The 13,722-nt window shown below is 32.7% G+C and overlaps 2 protein-coding genes across 2 annotated transcripts; one reads left to right on the forward strand and one right to left on the reverse strand.

The window, feature by feature from the left end:
• Positions 1–3,500: 3,500 nt before the first annotated feature.
• Positions 3,501–8,154, reverse strand: LOC147077979 (trafficking protein particle complex subunit 2-like protein). Its single transcript, XM_085940189.1, has 4 exons — positions 8,102–8,154; positions 7,430–7,614; positions 5,572–5,742; positions 3,501–4,230 (listed from the first exon to the last, which is right to left on the reverse strand). The coding sequence occupies exons 1-4, from the start codon at positions 8,132–8,134 to the stop codon at positions 4,185–4,187; spliced, it is 435 nt and encodes a 144-aa protein (XP_085796315.1). The 5' UTR covers positions 8,135–8,154; the 3' UTR covers positions 3,501–4,184.
• A 759-nt stretch (positions 8,155–8,913) lies between these two features.
• Vhl (von Hippel-Lindau protein) lies at positions 8,914–13,244 on the forward strand. The gene is made up of 2 exons (XM_085961067.1): positions 8,914–9,050; positions 11,197–13,244. Exon 2 carries the CDS (start codon positions 11,210–11,212, stop codon positions 11,738–11,740), a length of 531 nt encoding a protein of 176 aa, XP_085817193.1. The 5' UTR covers positions 8,914–9,050; positions 11,197–11,209; the 3' UTR covers positions 11,741–13,244.
• The last annotated feature ends 478 nt before the right edge of the window (positions 13,245–13,722 follow it).

Consider the following 13,722-nt stretch of genomic DNA (forward strand, 5'->3'; position numbering starts at 1 on the left):
TAAATAAATGCTAATAATTTTGATGTGTATGTGTTTTGGCTAGTTTTATCAGAATAACCAAATATTCATAGCGCATTGTAGGCAATAAAACCGCTAGAACCTACATTTACCTTGTATTTCATTTGGAAGTAGAATTTAGGCCGGACATTTCCGTTATAATATCAATATTATAATAAAAATGCATAAAGTGAATGTTGCACAAACATTTTTTGGAAATGTTTTATGCCTTTAAGCACTGTTCATAATGCAAAGCCTTTGAATAAAATTATGAATAACATTTAAATGTAATTTTATATAGACCTATATTGTACTCTTCTATAAATGTATACATATTATAATATGATATGATATAACCTTTCTGGAGATTATAGTAATGCCAGGCAACTATTCATATTATAACCGAGAATCAAACAAGATTCGACAAACTGAATCAAAATTTAAGGATGACTGATTTTCATCTGGTGTCACTGGAAATATTTAAAAGTTAATTTGCACACATAGGTTGATCAATTCATCAAACCTAAAAAAGCTTATTAATGTATTTAACAGAATATAGAAGAAATAGATACGTATGTCTTAAGAGGCAATTGATGGAATTTAAACTTCATACTGGCAACTCTCACAATGGTTGCCTGTCATTGCTATAGTCCCTCATAACTTACTTCGACAATAATTTGGAATGATTAGGATGTTGTGGATTTAGAAAAAGTTACACGTTGTTTAAGAACTTAAGTAGTTATTGTAGTTAACTAAATCTTAAGCTTTGTATTAAACCCTAGACATTGACTTAAAACACAATCCAGTAGAATCGACGTATCGACTGATAAATAATTTGTAACAGTTTTGAAATTTCCGTTATCATTACTTACATACCACAAAATTGATTTGTACAAGTACATCTTTAAATTGCAGTGCCATTGAAATAATTACGGGCGGCATCCAGAAAAACTTTGAATTAAAACTGTCAGAATTAAAAAAAAAAAAAAAAAAAGACATCTGTCAAATGTGATTAGCAGACCCGTGACCTGCAGGCCTATTCTAACATGTCACTTAACACCAAAAAGGGGCTAATTGTGATAAATATATCACATTTATCATTTTACATATTCTGGCGATTAATTACGTAATAGAGTTAATCGTCTGAACTGTCAAAAGGTGATATCTTTTAACAGCCCCTCGCTTAGCCGTGCTAACTTTGGGAACGAGATAGAGTATGTCAATTTTACATATTGAGAATTGAGACGCAAGATCCAACTGTTTTGCTACAATCGCAATGATATGACTAAGAAAATTGTAGGTAATGTTGATATGTCCGACGTTTCAATACAAAATTCTCGTGTTTGGCTCATTGCCAACTAGATAGCGCTCGTTCGGTCTTATCCGCTTGGGTTCGGTATTATGAACATATCTGAATTTGACCGACATGTCTACCGACATAAATTTTTGCCGTATCATGAATTAGAGATAGTGGCCAATAACTGTTTTGTTTATAGAATGCCTTCCGTGCTAATTTTGACCAATGAAAATAACAGAAACGTGCTAAAGTGATAACCGTTAAGAATAGACCTGCTGGAATTATAAATATACAGTGCTTTGACTACTATTACAAATACCAACTTATATTCTTAGATGTGTAGCGAGAATTTTATTATTCGGTAAATGTTTGTTTGTGGTATATGAATAGTGATAATGTCGAGACAAGTGAACATGTTTAACAACGGGAATTTAAAATTTAGTAACATAAGGTGTTGTAAAAAAGCAATGAGTGTTGAATGTTACTAGGAAATAATCCGTCAATTAAACATGAATTTAATGCATTTTTGAAACTCAAATGAAATGCTACTTTTTATAGTCTATTTAACTAAAAAGAACACGATGCATCTTTGCAGTTATGAAGTGTTTACTTACATAATTTGGAATGAAAGATAAAAAAAATAAAGCTGAATGAATTAAGCCCGTTACTAGTACTTATTAATTATTTGATGAACTTTTTATAAACTGCTGCAATAATTTGAGTGGACTAGTAAGGGTTTGCGATTAAAATACAGCTGATGGGTGTTTATTAAATGCAATCTAAACTTAAAATCTAAATGTTTTCTTATTGTTTTATACTGCATCAAAAATTCAATTTCATAATATTGACACGTCACGCCAATAACAAGTGTGAATGCCATCTATGAACAAAAAAACAACCTAAATAATGACAGTTTCTCTACTCATTAACAAATTATTGCAAGTTCACCACCAGAATATGTAGCAAGTATTTAGGTGGAGCGTATTATTGTGTACGAGATCTTGTGTTTTCTTCCCCTTACCTCGAAATATGTCTTCTATGTATTTGACACCTAGTATAAATATGTGTATAATTATGCACTGGTATTTTTCCACAAGTTTATAAATATTTTGACAATTAATAATTCCACATATCTAAAGCGAGGAGTAAAGAATCTATTTTTTTTCAGAAGTATACGCCAAATATACATTTAGTGCTAATAATAACATGATAAATTTGATTATAAGAATTTATATGTGCTGCCAATGTAACTTCTCACAAATAAATAAAAAAAAAATGTTTTTTTTTCATTCTTGCAACTTTTAATTTCTGATATGAAAACATTTAAATTTTACATTTGTTTTTATGCTGTGTCATTAACTACAAGCGACGTGCTAAACATATTATTAAATAAATTAATGTTGTATAATTTATATTCATTGGTGTTGGCAAGATTCTAAGGAAAATATATTCTTGATGTAGGTTTCTTTATGCAATATCTTGTACCCATTTCGGAAGTCACCAAATTGCTAACAGTGAGGTTTCAAATGTACCTTTTGAACCCTTTCTTCAACAAATTTCGATTGATGAGTTGTAATAATCCTAATATATTCGAAAAAAATTGTAATAATTGATAAATTAACTCATAATTCCCTCAACAAGATGTGTATAATTATTATCCAACAAATGAATTGAATTTTGAATCGTTGACTGATGATTTAATTATATCTTTCATATTGTGCCTATTTCATAATGGCATTATCGAAATTTTGATTTAAAGCAAAGGAAAATATAATCTCTTTTTACAACCAACCGCTGAGTCGACACCAATAATAATTTTCGCACGGATTTTGATTGAGTATAATTATTTCACTTGCATTGTTTAAACATAGTGAAAAACAATAATTAATATATTTAAAAATACTGTGTTAACTTTAAGGTAAAATGTTAGCATAAAAATTAAAATATGCGTTTGAGAATGACATAGCTACGTGGAAGAGGAATTAAGGACGTTCGCGAAAGATCTGATAATTGATTATTAGTGTGTATTTGTGGCAGTCCAAAAAAATTGTTATTGCAAAGTCAAAAATGAATAATTAAAAAAAATTAAAAAATGCACTACCTATGTTGTAACTTATCAAAGTTACAAACAATTATTATAATTATTATTATTATTAAATTGTAGATATATTGTACCAGAAATAAAATAAAATAAATAAAAAACTGTTGGTTTTAATTCTCCATTATGTTTTATTCATTTTAAATCTTGACACTTACAAGTGTAACGCTTCAAAACAATAGGTTTAAAAAAGTGTTTGTAATATAAATGTCCGTAGAAAGGAAAAAGGAATTAACTCTCAGTTTTATTGGATAATAATAACATTGAACACAGGGATTCCTCAACTTACACAATATAGTTCCATTAATACATCGTAAGTCTAAGAATACCTGTATTGCTGACTACCTCGGTATTGATGGAAAATTTAGCTTTCGTAGAGGAACACAATATAAATTAGTAAGATGCCTAATATAAATTGCCGAACAACGATAAAGTAAAAACGAAATAAGAGACTCAATATTCAGAAATGTACAGGATTAAAAAGTGAAACCCGAACGATCTTTTCAACAATTATAAGGCAGGTCAGGATGAATATTATAATATGACCATTTGTTTTCAATAGATAAATAAAATTCAAACTAAATAAGTGAAAACATAAATATTGATCAAAGTATACAATAATAAATTCATCTGTAGTAACGATATTATAAAAATTTTCCCTCTATGCAGTTTAGAATGGGGTAACGAGCTGGGTTTCCATAATGCATTGTAAACAGAATTCCTCGTCAATCTTTCCGTTTACATTGGCACCAGAAGTATGCATCTTCAATAATTATGTACAATACATTCCATTCATGAATTCCCTGCCATCAAACTTCGAACTTTCTTGTCAAATATCCTGAAAACAACAATTGATTTTATTGATTGGTTATTAACTATTCGTCAGGTTATTTTCATAATGGTCAGAAGAATGAATGGAGTCATCGATTAGAATATACCGTGTGAAATGAATACCTAATCCGTAAGTCATATTTTTGACCCAGATGACAATTAAACCTGAAGCTTTTGTTCATTCAATCAGTCGATTATTTACATCGATTGCACCATAGAGAAAAAACAAAACCTTGTACCATTGAAACAGCTTAAATATTTTTAAGAGAAACTAAAAAAAAGATCTCTAAGTCTGATAATTAAAAAACTCAGTTGTAAGTCACTTCACATTGCAGAATCATTTGTACCAAACAGTCCAAACACCTTGTTCGGCGGCAACCAAGATCATGTGAATAAGTAAAAATATATGTATGACTGGAATCGGAAAAAATGTCAAACCCAAAACAAATTTGACTATTTCAAGAGGATTGGAAAATAAATTATGGTTTCATTAGGTATTATTGCAGAAGTATTTCATAAATAGGTTTAAAGATTTACAAAAACACTCACCCATGTTTAAATATATTTTGCAGCCTGACATTAAAGACAGTTACAAAATTAATAAAGAATATTTTGAATTTTTGAACATTGAGTATGTTGATTTAGAGTTAATCGAATTTAACAATTCTGAAATTTGGAAATTAAGCTTCAAAACTGCCAGAGATGAATTTATAAAAAATTAATACAATTATCTTGACATGATAACCAAAACGTGGAATGAACTCCCAGACAGATTTCATTCTATGAAAAAAGTCGCACTCGCTGTTTTAAGTGTTTTTGGTACAACGTACTGCTGTGAGCGAACATTCTCAATTATGAAATATATTATAAACCCGTATTGAAATTGTGTAACTAAAGAAAATTCGGAAATGTGCATAAAATTAAAAACTTCAAACTATGAAACAAATATTGAGGTGTTAGCTTCCAAAATTGAACCTCAAGGGAGTCACGAATGTTTAAATATTGTAATTTTTATGATGTCTTTATTATAGTCAAATAAAATTGTCTCACAACAGATTTATTAGTTTTATTTCAGTGGCACGCTGAGCGTCCAGTACTTTGAATTACCTGTTTTGTGGCACGCCAATGTATTTGGGTTGCTGACCGCTGCTCTATACAATAACTTTTCAGGTCAAATCTAAAATTCTGTACAAAATCCAAGGAGTTTATTTTTATCTCTTGCCAAAAATTTTCTTCCAATAGTTTTTAAAATGATGTTTGTAAAGTTATTGTAGAAAATGTCCTGAGATCCAATTTTGAGTTTGACTAATAAGTTAAGAACCACTGTTATAGTGAATAATCCACTTACGGTGACGTAATGGGATCTCCTGGCTTATAGAATGGACTGCATAAAGCATCGGCATACAAGGAATGTAATCTTTTGAGAAGATATCGCACTTCTGTGTCTCGTGCTCCGGCGCCCCCTCCCTCGCCAACCACAGCAAACAACTTCACACGAGTGTTCGTCACGTAACCATATCTGAAATAAAAAAGTCATTATAAATAAACTGCATTACAATAAGGTTCGATAGTTTAGGCAGGAAACAAGAAAGTGTAAGTAGGGCGCCGAGCGAAGAATACAACATGAGTTATAAAAAAACTAAATATAAAAGGTCTTTAAAAATTAGGTTTATATTGCCGCAAATGACTGCATGACCATTTTTTTTTTTGGGCGGAACAGTTTATCCCATGTAGACAATTATATTAAATACCTATTTCTGTCGAGGGAGAAGCTTTTCGATCCAATAATTGTTAATTTAAAGTTTGATATTTTGATACATTTCGATACATCATTATAGGCCGGTTCGGACCGGTCGAGTGATTTAGTGAATTAATAACTGAAAAGTGTCCGAACACATAGTGATTGACGTGTCAAAATGAACAGAGCGACGGATATTTCAAAACTGACATAGTTTGCGCGACACGAGAGTGCTGCCGTCTGTCAGATAAAATTGTAACTTGTAAACGGGGTTGACGTAATTGAATCGATTTATGCTCCAAATTCCTATTGATGAATACTAATTTACATAGGATACCTATTATATTTTTGCGGTTTCATAAATTTTTGTATGCTTACCTATGTATTTTTGTAGTTTGTTTAGGTAATAAATAGGTACTTTATGCTCCATTGTCCTTACTGACTACAAAATAAACGGAATGATAAATGAATATAACTTATAATTATTATTCTTATGAACACTAGGATAATGTATACCTACCTTTTTACCTATTCTCAATAACAACAAGTTTTCTGTGAAATATTGCCATTATTTATCAACATATTAATCAATACTACCTACCGACATGACATAATATCCTTCATACTGAGTATACAAAATAAACGGAATAATAAATGAATACAACTTATAAGATAATTTACCTATCTTCAATAACAACAAGCTTTCTGTGAAAAATTTCCATTTATCTACGGATCTATCAACACATGTTCGCGACGGTTATGATGTTTGTTGCATTGAAGTATAATTATTATAAGTTATATTATTTCGAGTAGTATCTTCGTTCCAATGTTGTGCCATTTCTACGGCAGTCGGCGACTAATGAACTCGCCTGTTCAGATTTGTTTCGTGGCTTGTTTAGTATTTAGTGAGAGGTGGTGGGGGTCGCTACTCGGCCGAAATAATAGAATAAAATGGATCGACTGGACTGACGATTTTACTAAACTACTTACTCGAATAAATTTGTCTGTTCAGACACGTTTATTTACCAAATCACTCGCTACTCGACTAAATCACTGGAACAGTCCGAACAAGCCTTATCACACACTAAGGTTAAGTTAGGTTAGGTTGGGTTTGGTCTAAAAAAAGGCATAAAAGGTCATGCGGTCATCTCATTACCAAAAATTAATGTGACTAATATGTATCGAATGCTGGATTTGGCAAATTCCAATGGTTATTTTTCTTTTCTTTGAGTGTTTTTTTTTTAGAATTATTAATAACCATGTCCTTGCTTTTTCGTACAAGTTAGTAATTTTGAACAATCACAAACACGCAGGCTTTGAGAAAAACACATAGATATTGTGTCCTCACCGGAATCGAACCTTTCGGGCGGAAGGTCAGTGCTTTACGCACTGCACCACGCGAGCCGCTTTCTTACAATGTTGCTCTGTTGACTAATAGTTGTCGATTAATAAATAAAAGGTTATATACATATTATGGGCTTCCGTAGAGTACAGCAGTCCTAAATAAAGGTCTCTCAGGTCGGGGGCACCCGCTCTGCCGCCTGCCACATTGTTACCGCCCGCCAATCTTTCCTCTGCCACATCCAGTGCCGTGTGCACGCGCCACTGCATCTCAGATTCTGCATCAGCACAGGCCACATACACTGGCCAGTTCTGCGGTTGGTGAAATGCGAAACAAAAAAAGGTTTAATACCCTGTTTACATGTGCATAGATTTACTGTGCCAGTAATAAAATGTATGGGGAAACATGTATTATCCTGTACGTTTCAATACGTCCTGTCAAATAGTAGTATAAAATGACAACATCTTACTCTTGAAGAATGAGATTGGAGAGACAGTCAGCACTTGTACGTGTAAACAGCTATCGTCACGATATTTTAAAATAAGCACTATTGCCGACAGTAATTCAATGCACGTGTACAGGCGCTATTAGATTAGCTATAAGTAAACACTGTTCCTACTATCAAGGAGAGATTAATGTAGGCTCAAAGATTTGAATCTCGCTGTGATGTTATGATTTGTTTTTAGGTCTCATAAAACAACGACCACAAAAACGATATGTTATATTGTATATTTTAACAATACGGTTTGAGAGATCCATTAGTCAAATTATTTTACAAATCAGTATTATTAAAATTACCTCCTTTCCTATTACTGCTACACACACAGCCATTTCTGACGTTTTGAAACGTCAAATTTTATTTTGAGCTAGTATTACAAGATTTCAAGGAAATAATACGCTTTCATGATTTTGACAATTTTATTAATATGGTAGAAATAAATTGATTAATATTTTTAATTTGTATTTTCAAAGAACTACAATTTAACCATATACTATAGATAAACGTCACTTAATATTGTGGTTTCACAATATTTATAATGACCACAAAGCTATACGTCAAAATTGTACAACCTAAAGCATAATAAAAGCGTACTAATTAACGCCTATATAGAATTATTTTAGATGATAATAAACTAATATGAATGAAACGAAACTAAATTTATTTTAGAGTATATAAAGTTTAAAAATATTTATTAAATTGAATAGTAATGTTATAGCAATGCCTAAATACAATATTTTTAAAATAGCAGGACTTCAATGTATTATTTAAAAGTACAAACTATGGAAGTAATTTTATTGTGATATACATGTGACGTAGCACGACTGTGTATATTTATTTAGGGTATTTACTTATTTACCATCTAGCAACTCCATCAGTATTCAAATGTCATGAATGTCATGATGGGCAAATTACAAAGTCGCAACAATAACAAAGTTGTTTTTTTCTAATTTTTGCTGATGAAGTGTGACACAGATATCATTACAATACTCTTCAACAATTAATAACCATTTTAATTTGAGATATACCTATTTCGTTTTTTTGTTTTGATTCTGTAACCCAGGTTATCTATGTTTATAACGAGCTCACTGTGAATTTCGCATCCCTTTAAGTTTGTTTTATCTCACATTGTATATAGTTTCAACTCATCCAATTGACAAAACATCATTATTTTTTGTATTAATTATTGATCAAGCAATGCTTTTCTCGCAACATTTATGATCTTCGGTTTGACACAAGATACATTCCGTAAGTTTATAAAATTACATTTGATTCTATTTATAAGAAAATAGAAAATTATTAAGGTTAATTGATTGAATAGGAAACTACAAAAGTTATTTATTGTTCTGTGTATTCTTTCGAATGAAGGTATTTGTCATTTTTATTGTTTTCGAACAACCAGGTATAATATACTTACTTAACTACTTTTTGGATTGTTGGACATTTCGAAAAAAACATTCAGCGACTTTTTCATGGTTTAGCATTCTTTATTTATATTATTGAATGGAATGGCATTTCCTTGGTACAACTTCTTTATAGTTGCGAGAATTAAACGTTTTACTAATTCTACATTTTTAGTTGTTGATTTATGTTGACTGCAGCCATTTAGAGGTATGAGCCGTTGTCAACTTCACCACAGGCGTATCGATTTAAACTGTCAACAGTAACACCGACCCAAATACATACAGTCGAACTTGGTTATTACGAGGTTGATAGGACCGACTGAATTTGCATGTTATTAGCGGTATTCGTTATATCAGAGAATAGGTATTTTTAAATGAGCGGTCACAAAGTCGAAAATAAAACATCTGAAAACCATCATAAAAATCCCCGAAACAAGCATGGCCTTCATAAACTACAAAAGAAGTTGTTTATTGTAATGAACGCTGGTAGGTACCTACGGACTTCACAAACCTTGGATTTTTCAACCATATGCGTGGATACTTTTTCATTATTGTCAGCGAAAATAACAATTAGGTAGATACTTAGACACTTAACTAGGGTCATAAACGTAATCCGTCCCCGGCGGCATCCTGTCAGATCGGATTTTATTGCTTAGGTTCAAAATGTTTTTTAAACGATCGACACATTAACAGTATTTTAGCTCGGTATATCCGATAAGTTGCTTGTTATAACCGTGAAAAAATGTATGGAGAAAATCATAAACCAAAATGTCAAGGAATGTTTCCTCATTACATCCGAGATCGTAATAACCAAGTTCGACTGTATTTACATAATCTAATATCTGAATTCCTCATGCCTTAGAGTTTTGACACTGTAATTGGGCTTCACGTCTTGTTGTGGAGTTTAATAAATAAACAAAAAAATATGACAGTGGCGAAGGGTGCCTGTTGAAGATAGGTAGTTAGATAACTAAAAATAAGTCCTAGGACAGCAATATTTACAGTAGGTACTATCATTTCCCTCCATTTTCGAAAGTGAATAGCAAACTGTCACTTTTATTTTTAGTATGGTTTTTCGTCTGGATTTTAGGATTTGGAGGTAACAAATAACACACCGGAATTGTTTTGGAAACGGCAAGGTATATTTAAGTTAATATTATGTAATAGTTACATTTTCAATAATTTATTTTACGGAGAACGAAATGCGCGTGTTTACTGTTTGGCTGTTTGCAACATATTCCCGCCATCTTGTGTTTTGCTTTCAACGATAGCGTTGTCGAAAAACGGCGACGTTGCAAATATTTTTCAACGGTCATAATCTACGGCATTGCCGGCTCTATTATTATTATTTATTTTCGTAATCAGCGCTTACTATTTGTTGGATTTGATACCGACTCGGGCCTCTCCAGATACACAGAGACATCCCCAAATGGGGACCATACGGGGGTGTAACAGTACCTACCTACTTGACTTTAGAATTACTGAACAAAAAATATTATGTTTTACCTTTTCATAATAGATATTAGACGAAAAATGGATGATAGGCAGTAAAAAATAAATATTTAAAAAAAGTAATGCTCTACCTCTTTGACCGCAATTCGGTTCAATTAAAAATAATTTTTTGGTACAAGTCTGTTTACGGGTCAGTCAGGCGGGGACAGCGGCAATTTTTATTGCCGATTTCAGCAAAATTCATGAATTCATGAATGATAACATAACCTAACCTAACAAATAATCCAGTATATCAGCTATTTTCAAAATGTGTTTGCCGCTGGCTTCCACTAATGACTAAACAGACAAGAACCAATTTTTCTTAAGAAGGTATGCTTTAAATAATCAACGAAGAATGTGGAGTCTTCGCCACTGATATATGACTATTTTGACTTGCAGCTGAATGAGCAAATACAATAATAAATGCGATAATTAAATACTTTATACCTTATTAAGTAGGAAATTTAAAAATAGTCAATTTAAAAAACATCTTTTTCCAGCTGTCGGTGTGACATGTTTGATGAAGAGTACGAAAAAGACCAAGACGGAAATCTACAGATGGTGAAATCGTTGGACTGCGAACACCCGTCTTACCTTCGATTCACTAACATCAGCAATCGCACCATCGAAATTCTCTGGGTCAATTACGAGGGACGATTGCAGAAATATCGAACACTCAAAGGTCACCAGTTCGTAGATGTCAACACTTTCACGACACATCCGTGGGTGTTCAAAGACGCTGTGACGCTAGAAAATCATGTGATAGACAACAAAACAATATTCAGAGGGAAACGACAGCCCCAGTTGTACTCTACAGCCCTCCGAGAAAACCCACGGCCTCATAATGTACGGGTGAAGTGGAATATAACACCGCCATTGAGAGATCTCAAGTCGAGTGCTATGATTGTGCTTGCTGATTGGATTCGCTGCTGTGATTTTATTAGTCTATTAGAATTACCAATGACACTTAAAAAGGAATTAATACAATTCTCAATTAAACGCCACAAACTCTCTTTACCGGAAGCCAATAATAGTGATCTGTAACTAATTTTAACAAAACTGCCATATTGTGACTTCTATAATATGTTGACTGATACGTCAGAGCACTGTATGTAGATATTGTAAAATCTAAGGGAACCCATACCGGTAGGTCTATTCCGACTATGTAATATCCATAACACCGTTTTATTTTCTTTTTATTTTATGTTCCTAGATGACCTCAATATATTATGTGTGCAAAGTGGTTATTTAATCGGCAATTTTTGGGTTGATCCATGTGTTTTGCCTGAAGTTTAAAGTTGTGATGCTTTGGGTGAAATCGTGCGATGTCGCAATTTATGCAGTAAGCTGTCTTTAACTGGTTTTATGTCTTCAGCGAGTTTTCTCACTCTATGAGGCCGTGATCGACAAATTTCGCAAGTTATGTTGTCCGACTTTAAGCCAAATTACTAGCCACTGTCGATTGATTTGCATAATCTAAGAAATTAAACACACAGTGACATCTATTTGAATAATTATGAAATACTAAGCCAGAAATTATCGGTATTACAGCGATTTAAGTAAAAGCTTTGCTCTACATTCAATGTGTGTCGTTAAAAATCTGCGGCCTGTCAGATACTGCCATAGTAATATCGTGAAGCATAGAAAATGTTAATGTCACAATAAAATGACAGCTCGAGAAATTATCTAGATAGTTCGCCTGGTGGAACTGCCATTCTTCTTCTTCGATGGCGCTACAGCTCAAGTCGAACCCTGGCCTCCTCCAGCCGGAACGGTCCTCCGCACGTCTTTTCCAGTTCCTTATTTTTAGCAGATGGTTGGCATCTTTTGTAATGTTATCACCCCATCGTGTGCGTGGCTTTCCCACTGGCCTTTTCCCCCCTGGGTTTCCTTCGAGGATCTTCTTCGGTATCCGTGACTCAGGCATGTACTGGACATGGCCTGCCCAGTTTAGCCTCTGGAGTTTTATGAAGGTGGAGAGTTTTGAATCTTGGTATAAGCGGTACTGCCATTACAAAAGTTATTTTTGATGTTTCATACCAAACGCATAGAATACGTCGTGGCATTTTTATCATAATATTGTTGGATTTTGGAGTTAAGTATTATGTTGGAATAGACCTGCAGGTTGATACAATATGTTCAAAACGAGTAAAGAAACAACAAAAGTTTTTACTTATGTTGGCTTAAGCCTAATCCAGACCAATATACATCTGTCCGTAAACAAATAAAGATTTTATAAAAACTGTTAACAAACTTTTGTCTACAAACTCAACACTTCGTTTCAAGCTTTGTCTACAAGCAACTCCTGGAATGTTTTGATTAAACCGTGCAAAATTTGTATGGAACGGTCTGTCCCAACTACACTTAATTTAATTTTGTTTGAGTGGATATGCGTTGAGTTTCAAACAAATGATTGTGCACATGTATTTGTATATTGGTCTGGATTAGGATTATCGGTTAGAAACAAATATGTATTTATAATATCCTGCAATGATTTGTTAACATGACTTTTGTATTTATAACAACCATCACTCGAATATCTAACCAAGATTTCAAAATGCTTCATTGTTTTATTGTGAATAGAGTATATAAAAACTTTGAATATTTTTTTCCTTAGGTACCTACCTATTTCGGAAACTTGCAAATTCTCCTGTCCCAGGGCACAACGGAATCAATATTCTTAGTATCCAATGTGATAAACAGCAGCGGAGAGATGGTCCAATTGCAATGGTGAAGGGTGTACAAATAGTGCACACTGATTTTTGTTAGACATACTTATCTGTTTTCATTGAATTAAGAATACAAATTGCAGTGGTTAGTTTTTAAAATTCAAGTAAACCCTGCCTAATCCAAACCATAATAGTGTAGGTATAAAACATGTAAAATTATTTATGATGTAATGGCATAATTTTATTATTTTATCTATTATGGTTCGGGTAAGCCGGGTTTAATTGAATTTTAAAAACTAACCAATACTATCTGCATTTTGTATTCTTAATTCCATGAAAACAAATAAATATGTCTGA

Source organism: Rhyacophila brunnea, unplaced genomic scaffold (genome assembly GCF_057557595.1).
Source record: "Rhyacophila brunnea isolate RB1 unplaced genomic scaffold, BYU_Rbru_1.0 scaffold_12, whole genome shotgun sequence".
NCBI lineage: Eukaryota > Metazoa > Arthropoda > Insecta > Trichoptera > Rhyacophilidae > Rhyacophila > Rhyacophila brunnea.

Excerpts from the sequence above, each read along its gene's own strand:
- LOC147077979 (XM_085940189.1), bottom strand. The coding sequence starts at position 8,134 with ATGGCTGTGTGTGTAGCAGTAATAGGAAAGGAG. Across the intron at positions 5,743-7,429 it reads TCTACGGAAGCCCATAATAT|ATATGGTTACGTGACGAACA; the intron begins GTATATAACCTT and ends TTTTTATTTCAG. Across the intron at positions 4,231-5,571 it reads GGAGATCCCATTACGTCACC|GATATTTGACAAGAAAGTTC; the intron begins GTAAGTGGATTA and ends TGTTGTTTTCAG.
- Vhl (XM_085961067.1), top strand. The coding sequence starts at position 11,210 with ATGTTTGATGAAGAGTACGAAAAAGACCAAGACGGAAATCTACAGATG.